The sequence below is a fragment of the Hakea prostrata genome, chromosome 2 (genome assembly GCF_041222555.1).
Source record: "Hakea prostrata isolate BN-2017 chromosome 2, UWA_Hpros_2, whole genome shotgun sequence".
Classification (NCBI taxonomy): domain Eukaryota; kingdom Viridiplantae; phylum Streptophyta; class Magnoliopsida; order Proteales; family Proteaceae; genus Hakea; species Hakea prostrata.
The window spans coordinates 4,586,837-4,603,402 of record NC_142601.1 but is presented as its reverse complement, the minus strand read 5'-3'; the positions used below and the strand labels follow the sequence as shown (position 1 = coordinate 4,603,402).

General features: G+C 38.0%; 2 protein-coding genes across 6 annotated transcripts; one reads left to right on the top strand and one right to left on the bottom strand.

The window, feature by feature from the left end:
• The first annotated feature begins 1,489 nt into the window (after nucleotides 1–1,489).
• Nucleotides 1,490–10,551, top strand: LOC149023370 (calcium-transporting ATPase 1, endoplasmic reticulum-type-like). Its single transcript, XM_089143916.1, has 9 exons — nucleotides 1,490–1,767; nucleotides 1,993–3,465; nucleotides 3,728–3,797; nucleotides 3,875–3,996; nucleotides 5,041–5,322; nucleotides 5,436–5,813; nucleotides 6,676–6,785; nucleotides 9,247–9,475; nucleotides 9,680–10,551. Exons 2-9 carry the CDS (start codon nucleotides 2,053–2,055, stop codon nucleotides 10,241–10,243), a joined length of 3,168 nt encoding a protein of 1,055 aa, XP_089000042.1. The 5' UTR covers nucleotides 1,490–1,767; nucleotides 1,993–2,052; the 3' UTR covers nucleotides 10,244–10,551.
• Nucleotides 10,552–11,301: 750 nt separating this feature from the next.
• Nucleotides 11,302–16,095, bottom strand: LOC149023369 (metal tolerance protein 1-like). 5 transcript variants are annotated; one of them, XM_089143918.1, is made up of 3 exons: nucleotides 15,904–16,094; nucleotides 15,588–15,711; nucleotides 11,302–12,863 (listed from the first exon to the last, which is right to left on the bottom strand). In XM_089143918.1, the coding sequence occupies exon 3, from the start codon at nucleotides 12,861–12,863 to the stop codon at nucleotides 11,598–11,600; it is 1,266 nt and encodes a 421-aa protein (XP_089000044.1). In that variant the 5' UTR covers nucleotides 15,588–15,711; nucleotides 15,904–16,094; the 3' UTR covers nucleotides 11,302–11,597. The 5 variants fall into 5 exon arrangements, with proteins under 5 accessions (XP_089000044.1, XP_089000045.1, XP_089000043.1 ...); XM_089143919.1 differs by lacking the exon at nucleotides 15,588–15,711 and having other exon boundaries at nucleotides 15,904–16,095; XM_089143917.1 differs by lacking the exon at nucleotides 15,588–15,711 and having other exon boundaries at nucleotides 15,712–16,093.
• Nucleotides 16,096–16,566: the final 471 nt, after the last annotated feature.

The following is a 16,566-nucleotide window of genomic DNA, read 5'->3' as shown; positions in this document are numbered from 1 at the left end:
TTGACCTCCTATTATTAACACCATCTCAAATAGAAATACTATCCATAAATTATATTCTCCAAACTTTGTGAGAATTTGTGGTTGGGAGAGGAAGAATTCAATGTCAGTAGGAGACCACGAAATGGGCATGAAGGTTTTCTATTAAGGTTATTCTTGTTATTTTAAAATACTTTAATTAGCTTACATCAATATTTAACTGTGATTTTCTAACTGTTTGAAGTGTTTATAATATATTTTCACCATATAAAGGGTCTAATTTATAAACTGGATAACTCGGGAGGTGTAATTAATTTTAGAAGGTAAGTCAGGAAGTGGCACTGAAAATTTCCCTATAAATAATTAAAAGAGAAGTTGTCTCTGAATTCATAGTTGCATTATTCTCTTTACATTATATAAAGAAACTACAATACTAGGGGATATTAATACCCTTTTCAATGATGTATCTATTAAATTTATACATTAAATGTTTGAGTTTTTTACATATGGGTCCTTTAATGGACCATAAACTAATGTTAGGTCTCTTTACTCCAATATATTATGTATGGATTCCAACCACACTAGTGCTGCTAGTCATCATTAAGCATATTCAAATTTCAAATTTGGGAGGACCAAAATACCCTTAAGATTATTTAATACATTGTGTTATACATATTAGTTGCCTATTGTGAATGGCTAAAGGGCATTCTAGTCGTAACACAATGTATTAAATAACCTAAGCAGTATATTAGTTTCTCTAGTTTTGAAAATTAAAGATACTTAATAGCGGCTAAAGGCTCAGTGTAGTTGCAACCCATACATAATAAAATATTTTACTAAAGGAACCCAACACGCAAAAAAAACCTCTAAATGGTTTGTTGGAGGGAGGGGAGAATAATATAATAGATACTAAAACAGGTATACAGCTAATCATGAAAGCACTGGCTTCCCCTGCATCTCTTTACCCACTGAACTCGTAGGCCAAAATAATATATATTAAATATTAAAATAGGTATACGGCTAAACAAGGAAAGTGTGAAGCTTTTGATGGAGGCCATTCATATCAAAAGATTCAAAACCAACTCTAAGGGACTTTCCAAGAAGCTTACGAAGCTAAAAAGCTTATATTAAATGTTCATATACGACTTTTCACCATATCAAATAAAATATTTTTGATTTCTTTTACTAAAGAAAAAAAACTTTATATCAAATAAATTTAATTTATTCTGAAATAAATATTCTCACCTTTTCTTTTCTTGGAAAAAATTAAGGATAAATTATATATAAATTCAGAGAATATCTGTAAATGATTTTTTAAGGAGTAGGTATAATTAATTGTAAATTCGGAGGGGTTTATATGTAATTTGTACAAAACTTAAATATCAATTACCCCCACTTGAAAGACCGTTGATTCGATATGTATTTTCCGTTATGAGAAAAGATTCCGATCGGACGTTGGTTTGAACTCACGGTGATATAAATGTAACAGAAGAGTACAGTGCGGAATCGATTCACCCTAATGGATGGCTTCGATGGTTCTTTTTCCTGATTTATTGGGGAGTGTAATCGTCAGGTTTTCTTTGATGTACAGGTGAAAGCGATCAACATCTGCGTTTCCTTTCGCGATTGAATCGTTCATTTCAGTTTATTCAAAAGGTGTTTGTAGCCGGATCGAATTCTGTTCTTTGTTTTCTACCCAAATTTCAATTTTTCCGTTTGAGTTTGTGTCTTTTGGGACTCTGGACCAAAGGAACGTGGAGAGATTAAAAAAGAGAAGAGCAAAGAGTCGTGGTAAGAAACACTCATCTTTCCTGGTAATCTAAACTTTTTCCTTTCCATTTTGAGAAAACCTGTCATTGTAAACCGTTTTTGGTTTTTTTTTTTTGGATTAAGTATTGTTCTTGCAGTTGTTTTGGTACATTGGACTCTACGATCAGTTATCCTGATGTTAAAGTTATATAAATTCACCATTGGTTAGGGTTCCTTCGATCAATCTGGTTTCTCTGTTTTGTATAGGTTCTTCTTTCGGTTCTGCCTCTTCTTCTTCTTCTCGAGTTTCTACAACACTGAATCTTGATGGGGAAAGGAGGGGAGAATTATGGAAGACGTGATGATGGTAGTGGATCGAGACCCCCTGACAAGGATGTCTTTCCGGCGTGGGCTATGGATGTCGAACAGTGCTTGAAACATTACGGGGTGGACAAAAATGTTGGCTTGAATTCGGATACTGTGGAGAAGCAGCGTCAGATCTTCGGCTTGAATGAGTTGGAGAAGCATGAAGGCCCTTCGATCTGGAGTTTAATTCTCGAACAATTCAACGACACTCTTGTTCGAATTTTGCTTGCGGCTGCTGTTGTTTCCTTCATTCTTGCTTGGTACGATGGGGATGAAGGAGGAGAGATGGGAATTACGGCTTTCGTTGAGCCTCTCGTGATTTTCTTGATCCTGATTTTAAACGCTGCAGTTGGAGTCTGGCAGGAGAGCAACGCTGAGAAAGCACTAGAAGCCCTGAAAGAAATTCAGTCGGAACATGCTATGGTGATTCGTGACGGGAAGAAGATTTCTTCTTTACCTGCCAAGGATCTCGTCCCTGGTGATATCGTTGAACTCAAGGTGGGTGACAAGATTCCTGCTGATATGCGGGTTTTGAGTCTGATAAGCTCCACCTTCAGGGTCGAGCAGGGTTCTTTGACGGGAGAGAGTGAAGCTGTTAACAAGACCAATAAGCCGGTCTCTGAAGATGATATTCAAGGGAAAAAATGTATGGTTTTTGCCGGCACGACGGTTGTGAATGGGAATTGCATCTGCTTGGTTACCCAGACTGGCATGAATACTGAGATCGGGAAAGTTCATTCCCAGATTCACTCTGCTGCACTGGCTGATGACGATACTCCTTTGAAGAAGAAACTGAATGAATTTGGGGAAGTCCTCACCCTCATTATTGGTCTTATTTGTGCTCTGGTCTGGCTTATCAATCTGAGGTACTTTCTCACTTGGGATTACGTAGACGGTTGGCCGAGGAATTTTAAGTTCTCTTTTGAGAAGTGCACTTACTACTTTGAGATTGCGGTAGCATTGGCTGTTGCTGCCATTCCAGAAGGATTACCTGCAGTTATCACAACTTGCCTGGCTCTCGGGACACGCAAGATGGCGCAGAAGAATGCCCTTGTGAGGAAGCTGCCAAGTGTTGAAACCCTAGGTTGTACAACTGTGATTTGTTCTGATAAGACCGGTACATTGACGACCAATCAAATGGCAGTGGCAAAGCTTGTGGCAATGGGGTCTAATGCAGATATAACTAGGACCTTCAAAGTTGAAGGAACCACATACAACCCATTTGCTGGGAGGATTCATGACTGGCCAACGGGTGGTATGGATGCAAATCTTCAAGCAATTGCAAAGATTGCTGCTGTCTGTAATGATGCAGGTGTTGCAGAGTCTGGACATCACTATGTAGCCACTGGCATGCCCACTGAAGCGGCGTTGAAGGTAGTACCCTTTATTTGTTATTGTGTAGTCTTAATGTCTTCGGAGGAATGATATACTTTCATCAAAATTGTGAAACATTTTTTGCAAAGAACAATGACAATCCTGAAAAGGCAGTGAAGCATAAACTATTATATGAGGAACAGAATTGCTGAACTTAGAGACAAGTAAATATGGATATTTAGTGCATGTTGTTTTCACAAGTGTGTGTATATATATATAGTAAGGTTCTTTTTTTTTTGAGTTTCATTCTTTCTCTTTACAGGTTATGGTTGAGAAGATGGGGCTTCATGAACAACGTGCTGACTCTCCTTCGGGATCTGCTGATGTTCTACGTATGTTGAAACCCATTTTTATTCTGTTTCTTCAAGTAGATGTGAATGGAGAATCATTTTATTTGGTTGTGTTACAGGTTATTGTCAACAATGGAATGATGCTGCACGTCGGATTGCAACTCTTGAATTTGACCGAGATCGCAAGTCGATGGGTGTTATTGTCAAATCAGAATCAGGAAGAAATTCCTTACTTGTGAAGGTATAAAACACAGGTTCTCCCTTGTTTGCTCTGTTTTAGAAGCCTTGCTCTGTGGCCCTTATTTTTTTCCTTTATCCATTAAACAATTATGAATGAGTATATGTGTGTGTGTGTGCACACATTTTTTGGTGTTCTCTAAATGTTAGATTGGATGTCTGGTTTTCGTACGAAGTGTGTTTTTGCATTATGGGGCATTATTTCGTCACTTTTCATTGTTGATGTCCATTGTATGTGTACCGTACTCTTACCTGTTGTACTTCCGATTTTATTTGCTAATAAATATTCCATGTCATACCCTGAACCCCCCCCCCCCAACAAACAGAAAAAGTTAGAGAAAAGATAAAAAAGGTGGTGTGTGTGGTCCTTTAATTGCTAAATGATGCTTTATTTTGGAGTTGTGGAATCTGCTGTACACTGGAAAGTATATGATTTTCTCTATGATATCCAAGTTATCCATCTTAAAGATTCACAGAGTTGGGTACAATGTTCCTTTTTCTCGTGTTTGAATTTCCAAACGAAGTTCAAGTTAGCGAGTCTGGACATTTGAAATTTTTTTTTGGTGGGGGGGGTGGAATGATCATCCTTTCTTTGTATGATTTCTTTACAGGTGAGCATTGTTGTTGCTGGATGATGTACAAAAAATCTTAAGATCTAACCATTTCCCAGACATATAATGTACAAAGAAAGCTCTTGCACCAGAGAGGAACAGTTTAACTTCCCCACTTTTTCTTTGCCATGATTTGTCTCTGCTTTTGTGCCATTCTATATCTTCTCTTGGGGCGACTTCATTATGGGTTTTCTTTATATTTATTGAAGGTTCTCCATTGACCAATTTTAGGATCATCCCCACCGCCTTAGAAAGGAAAAGAGGGGAGAGAGGGAATAGATATAAGTCTTCTACATATCTGTCTTTGATGAGAGTGGAAGCTAGCATGACTTATCCTGCTTTCGCCATTTCTATGTTTTCTGCTCCTTTTTCCTTTTGTCAAGTTCATTATGGTAAAATCTCATGACCGTTTTGTGACAATGAATGTTTTGTGGCAGGGTGCTGTAGAGAATTTATTAGAAAGGAGTTCATATGTTCAGTTGCTTGATGGATCTGTTGTAAAAATGAGTCAAAGTTCAAGACGTCATATCCTGCAATCCCTCACTGAAATGTCCACGGCCGCATTGCGTTGTCTAGGTTTTGCTTACAAGGAAGAGATTGCTGAATTTGACACTTATGATGGTGATGAAGATCATCCAGCTCATCAACTCTTACTTAATCCATCCAATTATTCATCAATTGAGAGTGATCTTATTTTTGTTGGCTTGGTTGGACTAAGGGTGAGATGGCTCTTTTTGTAATCCCTGCTTTTGCAGAAGCTCATTTTGGGTTTTGCCTGATGATTGGAATATTTGATCGACTAACAGCTTTTATCTTAACATAATCATTACAGGATCCTCCTAGAGAAGAGGTTCACAAAGCAATTGAGGATTGCAGAGCTGCTGGTATCCGTGTTATGGTAATTACAGGAGATAACAAAAATACAGCAGAGGCAATTTGTCGTGAAATAGGTGTCTTTGGAGCTCAAGAGGACATTAACTCAAAAAGCATAACTGGAAGGGAATTTATGGACCTTAGTGATAAGAAAACACATCTGAGGCAAAGTGGTGGCCTTCTTTTTTCCAGGGCGGAACCAAGGCATAAACAAGAGATAGTGAAGTTGCTTAAAGAAGATGGGGAGGTTGTTGCGATGACTGGGGACGGGGTGAATGATGCCCCTGCTCTAAAATTGGCTGATATTGGTATTGCCATGGGCATTGCTGGAACTGAGGTATGTTCTTTTTGCCTCTCACAGTTGTCTCTGCCTTTCTGGACTAGTGTTCTTTTGGGTTTACCTCCCCCTCACCTGCACCCAAAAAAGGGGGAAAAAAAAGAAAAGAAAGACTTTCTTAAAAGCAAACTGCAATGCAGTCCAATCAAAACTTGGAGGTCCTCTAGGTGGGTGACCATGGGTTTACCTGTACATTTTTTATGTAGAGTATTTTATTCTGTTGAATAATTTGCTTGTATGTTAAGAATCTTCTATCAGGGCATGCAACAGAGACTAATGGTCTGTATGACCTCTATTACTTCGAGTCTTAATATTGAATGATCATCTATGTATGTGTGCCAAGAGATTTATGTTTTTGGTCTAGTTGAGATTTTCCAATTTCAGTTTCTGAGGATCAATTTGTTGTAATATCTATTGAAATTTCTTTATCTTTACCAGCATTTCAGCATGATTTTTGATGTTGATTCACTAATTCTCTAATATGCTTCAACATTTGGAGTATTGCTTGTTCCAGTGTTCGTGTTGAGTTGGTATCTCAGAAAATTGGTATTTCTTGTAGTTTTTATATTATAAAGTTGGTCTGTATCCTCCTGTGCACAGAGAAACCAATGTACATATGTTGTCTAGAAGTTATTTAAGAGTACTGATGTTCGGTTAACATTTTACATGGTTGTTCTTGATATGAAAACTACATGATGCCTGTTCCTAACATTTGGTCCTTTTTTCCTTTCGGAGTGGGTGGATTATTTTACAATTACTTTTTTTTTTTTTTTTTTTGGGAGGGTGGGGAGGTAACTGCATCTGTGGTATTTAATGAATATTCTGTTTTCTGTTTAAAATATCTTCTTTGTGTTCTTTACAGGTTGCCAAGGAAGCCTCTGACATGGTGTTAGCTGATGATAATTTCAGTACAATAGTTACTGCAGTTGGTGAAGGTAGATCTATCTATGACAACATGAAGGCTTTCATCAGGTTTTCCCCCTTTCCTTCAGATCCCCCAGTTTTATATATGTAACAGTAAAGTGAAAAAGGTTGTTACTAATAGAAAATTACAAATTGTTGTAACCAACTAACTTTTTCTGTAGCCAATACAACTGGATTTCTTTGATATGCCAACTGAACCACCTCCAGGAGAATCTGACCTTTTTATCTATGTTAATATTCTCACATGTCCTATTAAAGTTGACATCTTTTCAAAGGATAAATCACACCCAAAAAAATCCACTGACCAAAGAAACTGTCAATGGGAGTGGGAGTCTCAAATAGAGCACTGATGCACACTTTTTAATTGGCTCAAGCAAGTTTCGGATCCAGGTAAAGATCTGGCTGCAGGACTGCCGTATGTCTCGGTTTTGTTTGCTGAGTTTCTGTCCTAGAACTCTGTATGGTTAAATTTTATTCAAGAGCAATACGGATCAGTTTCAGGTAGATATTTGGCTGCTTAAAGTCTATTTTGGATATTTGCTTTGCTGAGATTCCCCCTCCCATGCCAAGAATGCTACTCCCATTCGTAGCTTACCCTGACGTATATCTACATGCCAATCTACCAGCCATCAAATTCTTCTTTGCCAACATATATCTTCAAATTCCATTCAGCCGTTAATCAGTTCCTGATCTTTTCTAGATTGTCAAACTCTAATTTCCCCAGAGGTCATGCTTGGTATGTTGATCAAGTGCTCACTTGCTGAATGCTTGGTCACGGGGTCAAGTCCTGAAAATTGCCTCCCTGGAAACTGGATTAAGGCTGCTTACATCTGATCCTCTCCAAGCCCTGCTAAAGGTAAGCCTTGTGTGCTGGGTATGACATTTTCTAATTTCCCTATTCCAGTGTCATATTGACTTTTTCAATTTGTCTGCTTGGAACAGTTACCAAAACTGGTTCCTTCTTTCTTTACATCAAAATGTAAATAGAATGCCTATTTTAAAATATATCATGCTCTAAGTTCCCTGAATTTTGTAGACCTAGAAATGAAACACAACCATTTTGGTTTTCTGGAGGCACTGTTTCCTGGTAATGCAACGCAAAAGCAAAACCTTTACATAACATCTGCGTTACAAATGAGATTTGCCTGACAATTTTCTTTCATCTGGTTTTTACCTGGAATAAGAAATGGAACATAAATTACCAAGGCTTGCAACAATTTGTTAGGTTCAGATGGATTTTTTTTCAAGAATATTTTCAATCAGATCCTACTGACTGTACATCGGTGCTGAATAGATTGACTGCTTGCATCAAACTGATAGTAATGTCTTGTGCATATTGGAGCATGGTAGTAATGCTTGCCATTGTAAAATTCCTGTATGGCATCTCAGGATATGATTATACTTCGATATATATGGAGATGTAGAAGGTTAACAAAGTTCTTAGAGATTCGTTCTTAGGTTTAGTTGGAGATAATTTACCTCCTATAATGTTATTTAATTGCCAAAACTTTAACTATAGATACACATTCAGTTTTTTGTTTGGTATAAGTCTATTAAACTTGTACTAAATCCCAACCCCTGCTTTTTCTTCACCATTTCATTAGAAGGATCTGGACATTATCAAGAAGAATGCTGTCTGTTAGTGCTCAATGGACTGGCTATGGCGTGTAAATTAATAATCATGTTCTTTGTCACCTTCTTTATTGATTATATGATGCATAGCTAAGAATGTGAAGCAGTTTCACATTGAGAGCTATGTTTAGCAAGATGAGGATGTTAAGAAGTGCTGAAAAAACTAGGAAGCATAAAATAAGGAAGATCATGCCAGAGCTGACTTGGGTTCTACCAATAGAAGATAAAAGCTTATTTGAGTTGCCCTGTTCAATGACAAGCTCTGAGAGAGTCATTTGAAGTGGTATGATCATGTTTGACAGAGGCCTAGGGATGCCCCAGTTTGGAGGAGTTATATGATCCCAATAGAAGGAGCGAGCTAAAAGAGCAAGGGGCAGGCCTTAAGTGCAGACCATTGGAGAAGTTGTGAAGGACATGCTTTGTCTAGGTCTTATTCCAAGTATGACCTTGGATTTAGCCTACTGGAGGGGAAGGATCCATGATCTTGGCTAGAGCCTACTGGAGGGCTTGGATTTGGACCTTTGGTGGGCTGTGCCTCCTTGCTCTTTTATTCATCTGTCATCTTCTATTTTACTCGCCATATTTCATTTTCCATAGCTTTTTTCTTGTTTATTTCTCATCTCATTTTTCATCTTCCTTTCCCGATCTTATATTTCCCCATTTCTGTACTTTGTTTTGTTTGAATTTGACCTCATTAAGTGGGCTAAGGCTGAGCTTTTGTTGTTGTTGCTGCATATTTTTCTTAATAATGTAATTCTTTTTTTTCTCTATTTAGGATTGTCATTTCAATAGTTACATATGCTGTCTCTTGTCATAGTGCTCTGAACTGCTTCTAGGATGGGTCTGAATTTTTTTTCTTTTTAAAATTGTAATGCAGGTACATGATCTCCTCAAATATTGGAGAGGTTGCTTCCATATTTTTGACAGCAGCTTTAGGTATTCCAGAAGGCCTGATCCCTGTTCAGCTCTTGTGGGTAAATCTTGTCACTGATGGGCCCCCTGCAACAGCCTTAGGATTTAATCCACCAGATAATGATATAATGAAGAAACCTCCAAGAAGAAGTGATGATTCATTGATCAGTGCTTGGATTTTGTTCCGTTATCTGGTACTTAAGCTTTTCCCTCTTTTCTAGTAGAAACAATACCCCCTCCCCCCAACACACTCACAATCACATACACACACAAACCAAGAAAAAAAAAAAGAAAAAGAAAAAACCATCACCAAAATAGGGGAAGAAAAAAGAATAATGATTTCATGACCATCTTGTCACACACTGAATTGTTATATCTTTCAACTCCAACTGGTGCAGGTTGTTGGGCTCTATGTTGGATTGGCAACTGTGGGGGTCTTCGTCATTTGGTATACACAGGGCTCCTTCATGGGCATTGACCTGACCAAGGATGGCCACAGTCTTGTCACCTATTCTCAGCTTTCCAACTGGGGTGAGTGCCCTTCCTGGGAAGGGTTTACAGCTTCCAACTTCACAGCTGGTTCTCGGGTTTTCTCCTTTGATAACCCTTGTGACTACTTCCAGACTGGCAAAGTGAAAGCCATGACCCTGTCTCTCTCTGTCTTGGTTGCGATTGAAATGTTCAATTCCCTTAATGCTTTGTCTGAGGATGGGAGTCTCTTGACTATGCCCCCATGGGTCAATCCTTGGCTCCTGCTAGCCATGTCTGTCTCATTTGGCTTGCATTTCTTGATCATGTATGTTCCATTCCTTGCACAAGTGTTTGCAATCGTGCCTCTTAGCCTGAATGAGTGGCTGTTAGTGCTGGGTGTCGCACTTCCAGTGATATTGATTGATGAGATCCTCAAGTTTGTGGGGAGATCCACAAGAGGGAGCAAATCATTGAAGCCGAAGTCAGATTGAGGTTTTGCTGAGGCAATGGCCATCGTCCAACAATTTGGAAGATTTGTCAGCATTCTCTATGCCAGTTACATCTGCAATTGACCAAACACGTCTCGCCTCCCCCATTTAATCCTTTCTTGCAATTGGGGGCTGGTATGGACCTTGAAGATCTAGGTATATTGCGAAGGAGGATCTGGGACTCTCGAGTTAAGTAGTATCAAGAGACCCAATTTTACCTGTCCTACTTTTGCTGTTGGTTTTTCTTTTCTTTGTTGATACTTTGCAGAACACATATTCAACTAATATAAGCATATGTCATTTGCAGAACACATATTCAATTAATGATGGAATCATTTGTCATTTATTTTGTTTACGTACAACTCTTATATCATATGAATGCTTGTAATCTAAAGATCCCGAAGGTAGATTGTGATTACAACGCTGGTAACTAGACCCCTTTCTCTGGAACTCTTGGTTATCATAACTGAAGCTACAGAAGGTGATTCTGTTCGATCAATTGAACTTTAAGGTGGAAGAAGAGATTTCTTTGGAAAAAGAAACAATTTAAGAAGCAAAACCAACAAAAGTGGGTTCAATAGTGCTTGCATGGGTTGCGTTTGATGCTGACCATTTGTGTGCGTGTGTTTTTTTTTTTTGAATTGATGTTTCGAGGTCCTTATTGGAATCATGGGAAATTAGCAGAACGTCGGTCTGTCCTTTCTCCCTTATCTTTATTTATGTTCATCATTCACACGTTATTACTGGTTGAGATTCAATGTTAGAATTTCTAATTCATCTAACATATGCAGACATTAAGTATTAAATTTAATAGAGATGAAACTAATCCCAGATAACTCTTGACATCCTTACCCAAAGTTAATGGTGAAACTGCTTTCTGTTTGTTACCCAGAAAAAGAAAAGAAAAAAACAAGCTGCTCTCTGCTTGATCCAATATTGAATTCAATACCATTTTTAGGTAGAGTTATTTCGATTCCAATTCCTAAAACCTAGACTAGTGTCCACCATTGAACTGATTGGCTGGACGAGAGCAGAAAGACGATACATTTCATCCTAATTTTGATAATTTTGATTTGATAAAAGTACATTCACAACTAAGAAAACTTATTTTCTTGCCAACATTTATAGGTATCAAATAGATAAGGACCAGAAAGTCCCATTCAGATTTCAGTGTACACGGCTCAATACGATTTGGCACAGTTAACAGGTATTGCGCACAAAGCTGCTCTATCAGAATATGCTAACTGATATAATAGCTCAACACTACAAAGAACCAATTTTAGATCCCTCACTGGCTAGAAGAAAAGCAAATACTACTCCTGCCACTACCACTCTCCTCAAGAAGTGCAGAGGCCAACTAACGCTCTATTTGTATGGTAACATGGCTGATGTTGTACTCTCTCCTGATATAATCTATGACCTTGTCAAGCACCATGTCTGCATCTGCATCTTTCTTGATCTTCACGTGGCAAGCCAACAGGACTTTTCCTACTGTTATTGCCCAAATGTGTAGCTCATGAACAGCCACAACCTCATCCATCTCACACAGGCCCCTTTCAAGCATTGTTGCATCGATCTCTCTCGGCGTGCTCTCCATCAGAACCTCCAGTATGTTTCGCAGCATCCTTATTGTTGTGCCAAGAACAACCACAGAGAAGATAAGGGTGCATATCAGATCAATAATTTTCAACTTGGGATTCCACCATATGATTGCTCCTCCAATCATCACTCCAATACTCTGGATGGAGTCCCCAAGTACATGAAGATAAGCTCCCTGAACATTGATGTTCCTTCGATTCTTTTTCTGTTCACCAGTGGGCTTTACTATTTGTGCATCTTCCAATGATTTCTGGACCAGAGGTTCACAAAGGTCATGATCATGCTCATCATGGTGTTTGCACTGCCCTCCATTATGTGTTGTAATGCTTATCCCATGGCTGTGGTGGCCATGGCCATGACCATGGTCGTGATCATGCCCACTATGACCATGCTCATGACCATGCCCATGGCTGTGTCCGTGGCCGTGTCCGTGGCCGTGTCCGTGTCCGTGTCCGTGTCCATGATCGTGTCCGTGATCATGTCCCAATAAGCAAGCCATGACGATATTAACCAACAAGCCAAAAGCAGCAACAGCAAACATCAGAAAGCCTTTAACCTCGCCTGTCTTATGAATTAACCTATCAATGGCTTCATAAACCAGTATCCCAGCTAGAAGCCATATTAACTGGATGGAAACCAGAGCACCAAGGATCTCAATCCTAAAGAAACCATAAGACTGACGAGGATTTGCCTCCCACCCAGATGCCCATAATGAGAACAAGGAGATGGCAAAGGCTGCAACATCAGAAAGCAGATGTGCTGCATCAGTTAAGATAGCAAGACTATTGGCTTTCACTCCTCCAACTACTTCCACACTCATAAAAATAACACACAGTGTAACTGCCATGCAAAGCTTCCTCATAGATGCAGATCGTTCTCTAGCATCCTTCAAGCTGGCTTCAGCATCCGAGAATCCACATGGTGCTTCACCACAGACCTTAACCCCTCCAACGCTCGGTCCTCCATCAGATGCATTTTGATTAATTTCAAGTATCTGATGTTGGTGTGGACTCCGGTGTTCCATCTGAAAGTTTATGATAACCAACATGAGCAACAAAGAAATCATAATTGGGAAAACAAAGACCACAAAAGCTAATGACCCATAAAAATTAGAAGACTACATAATACAAAAGAAAAAAGATCAGGGATAATGGCTTCACCAAGAGTTAACAGAAAAGGTCTTGTCAGTTCATTTTTCAGATTTCTCTGTCACTCAAATCACATAAGAATTGTAGAAGAATCATCATGCTGTATTTTCACACAATTTAGACAAAACCTTCAGGACCATAGCCAAAATTTGTGAACTACATGAAATAGATAGTCCAAATGATCAATGGTTAAAACCAGAGAATATCTTTCTGCATTCAATTCAGATTTTGAAAGGATACACTGATGCTTAAATGGGGTGGGGGAGTAAGGCAATGGAATAAGTATAAACTGCAGTACATTACCATATATGGTTTTTTCTTGGCCAATGGCCAATAGTGATGTTAGTCTACAGAAAAGAACTAAATTTTGTTAGTTCTCTCCTCCACAGACTACATGCCACTGAATTCACTTTAACAATATAATCATGAGGTAATCAGAACCAATACTAAAATATCATAACCAAGCTTGTGCTTTTGACGTGTACAGTTAATGATTTTTAGACAGAAGGTATAGTTTCAGGTGACAAGAACAGCATATCTGTCTATAATACCAATTATCACATAAAATACTATAGGAAGAGAAAGAAGCTGAATGTCCCAGCTTGCAGTAGGAATCCTGGAATTTTCCTGTTTTGAACAACAGAGCTAACATTTGATCCCAAGTGGTTGAGATAAGGCCACACAAATCAAGCTACTTATCCTCTGAAATTTGGCATTGGTAATCACTACAGAAGGAACCATTTAGTTGTGGTTCTAATCTTTTGAACATAAAGAGGAAGGCACATTATGGAGTTGTTAAAGAGGGGTGTAGAATAAAGGAAACAGATAAAGTGGAACAGCAGTTCAGCACCTTTCTACTAGTTTACTCATACAGTAATAAAACATCCGACTTTTTTGGGTTGCGGAACTATGCTAGTGAACTTCTAGTAATCTTTTTCCTCTTTTCCCTCCACATAATAAAGGAGGAAAAGACTAGCATGGTGCATGGAGATGAAATGTCTAAGTGGTCATTCAAGATTTTCCCTGGATGTAACTACTAAAAATCCTGAAAAGCAAAGAATCTACCAATGCAAAGTAAGAAACAATTCAAACAAAAAACTACCATCAGCGGTTGAATTTTAAAAGAAGCACATATAATATGCAGTGTCAACTCAACAAAATAAATTTTAAAAAGTAAAGACCTAAGAAAATAAAAACAAAACTTTACCCCCAAATATCAAGAAAATGAGATACAAGTGACCCATATTTTCCTTCTACCTGAAATCAGGTTCATATCGTAGCCTCTTATTTCATTGTAGGATCCAGGATCTTGACATGACTACTTAAGCAATCCCAAGGATAGGATCCAAACTCTAATTGGCTGCTACCCAAGGACAGACGACAAAATTAATAGGTATACCAAGAAATTGACAAGCTGAAATTCAGAAGGAGTAGATGATTCCAAACATGATTTTGTGAGTATTTATTGGTGGTGATAACCTCTTACAATAATTCCAGATAGACACAGCATCTCAAATGGTCAGAAATAACATAACATGAAGATTAGTTGTTTTAAAATTTTCTGGTCACGGTGAATTTGTAGTGCATGCTGACCAAAGTATGCAAAACAAGATTTATTTTTATCTCCCAACTTCCAACTATCAAGTGAATGTCATAGAAAGGCTTTCTATGTTTTTTTGTAATGGATATGGAAAATGACTTTTAGTGAAGCAATTACCATTCGCATTACATTCACTTGGTTAAGAGAAAAGAACAAAAGAGACACTTGAACTGGAGACCACAAAACACAGTAGCTGAACTATGGATTAAAAAATCATTAAAGCCCTAAACGTACAAAATCACAGAGAAAGATAGATGGTAAAAAAAGAGCATCTGCAAGGATCACCGTTTGTTTCAACTGTCAAGAAATTAATGAAATTCCAAGGAAAGCAGAGACTGCATAACATTATTCATATTGAAAAAATGAAACAGTCATTTAGGCTACCCAATTTTGGGGTGTCTATTCAAGAAAATTGTATCAAGTAGTCAAACATAGAATACTAGAAAATTTTCCTCCTAAAAGCCACACCTGAGATGCAGTTCTCATTCCTATGGAAGGCTATGACAGGTTTTAGGAGGTCCTCAGGTAGTTATATATAATCAGTTGATACATGTTTAGGCAGTTCTGTAAATGGTTTATCTCCTAAACTCTGCATAAGTAAGCACCAAACTTACATCATTCCACCGAGATACTCCTCACACAAGCATGTTACGCAATAAATTGTCAAGTAATCGAACAAAAATTTCCAGATAAAGAACTCAGCGATGACCCCCAAAAATAAAATTCAAGATAAAAGATTAAAAGTTTCCTGAATTTGGGAAAAGGCCATACCTTTAAGATATCAATTGATTAATCATCATACCCAACAACTGTAACTTCAACCGGAAGAATCAAACACTATAACAAGAACTTATTTAAAGAAGCACAAATATAGCAGAAGAGGAACAACAGAATAACAGCAAGAAATGCCCAATAAAAGCATATTCACCTAACAAAATATCATTGAAGCGGATCGAACAATCACCCAGAAAAGAATAGTAAACAAAAGGGAAAACCCTACCAGAAATTCCAAATATTTTGTGGTTTGGATGAGAAAGAAGAGGTTGAACCCCCACTCAACCTTTCGCCATACAAGCAATGAAATAAAGGGATTCAAGAGAAAAGCAATGATGATATTAATATACCTGAGAAAAATACAGAGAGGGTTTGATGATTAAAGAAATTGAGTACGTAAGATGTTAAGATTCTTCTCAATGCAGTAGTGTCTCTATCAGAATCAGAAGCAGATAGAAGGTTCCCGCCTCCCAGAGGAGAGGAGAGAAGAGGAACCAAATATAGTAGTGGCAGAATCAAAGAGAAAAAATCGTTTTCTCCACCTACTAATTTCTTATCGTCTCCAATAAAGAACCTTATAGCCACCTGAAACCGAAGATGATTCTCTCTCTTCTTTCATCTTCTACTGAAATCTCAACTCATTAATACTGAATAAGACTCTTCTTTAACTCACTGCACTACTCTCTTTGGCGAAATTTGACAAATATCTTTTCTTTTTTTTTTTTGTTAACCAAATTTGACAAATATCCGGTATGCTCTTTCTGTGGTGGTCCGCTGCACACACTAACATTTCTTACGCTTTTATGGTTTTGAGAAGCAAATTACATCTTGCCCCAAAAAGGAAAAAAAAATGCAGATTACATATACAATCCTAGATTGGCAAGCTATTAAGTTTAAATCCTTAAAATCGAAGACATATTTACCCTTAATTGAATCTTCTTTTATAAATCAAGAACAAATTTGAAAAAATAAAACAAAATTTAAAATTAGTCATAATTGCTCCTCATTGATTTTGGACCACCTCCTTAATGATATGCTCTCCTAACATTTTTTAACTACATAATAATAGTGGGACCAACCTATACTAAGAAATAATCAAATTTGAGAATCCCAATAGGTCTCATGTGGGCCCCACCCCTTATTAAAGCAGGCTGTGTTTGTTTGCAAATGTGGGGTGAGAAAAAAAAATATGTGGGTCTCATGTG

Coding starts and splice junctions, on each gene's coding strand:
- LOC149023370 (XM_089143916.1), top strand. CDS start 2,053: ATGGGGAAAGGAGGGGAGAATTATGGAAGACGTGATGATGGTAGTGGA. Junction 5,323..5,435: donor TTGGCTTGGTTGGACTAAGG/GTGAGATGGCTC, acceptor TAATCATTACAG/GATCCTCCTAGAGAAGAGGT. Junction 6,786..9,246: donor AACATGAAGGCTTTCATCAG/GTTTTCCCCCTT, acceptor ATTGTAATGCAG/GTACATGATCTCCTCAAATA.
- LOC149023369 (XM_089143919.1), bottom strand. CDS start 12,863: ATGGAACACCGGAGTCCACACCAACATCAGATACTTGAAATTAATCAA.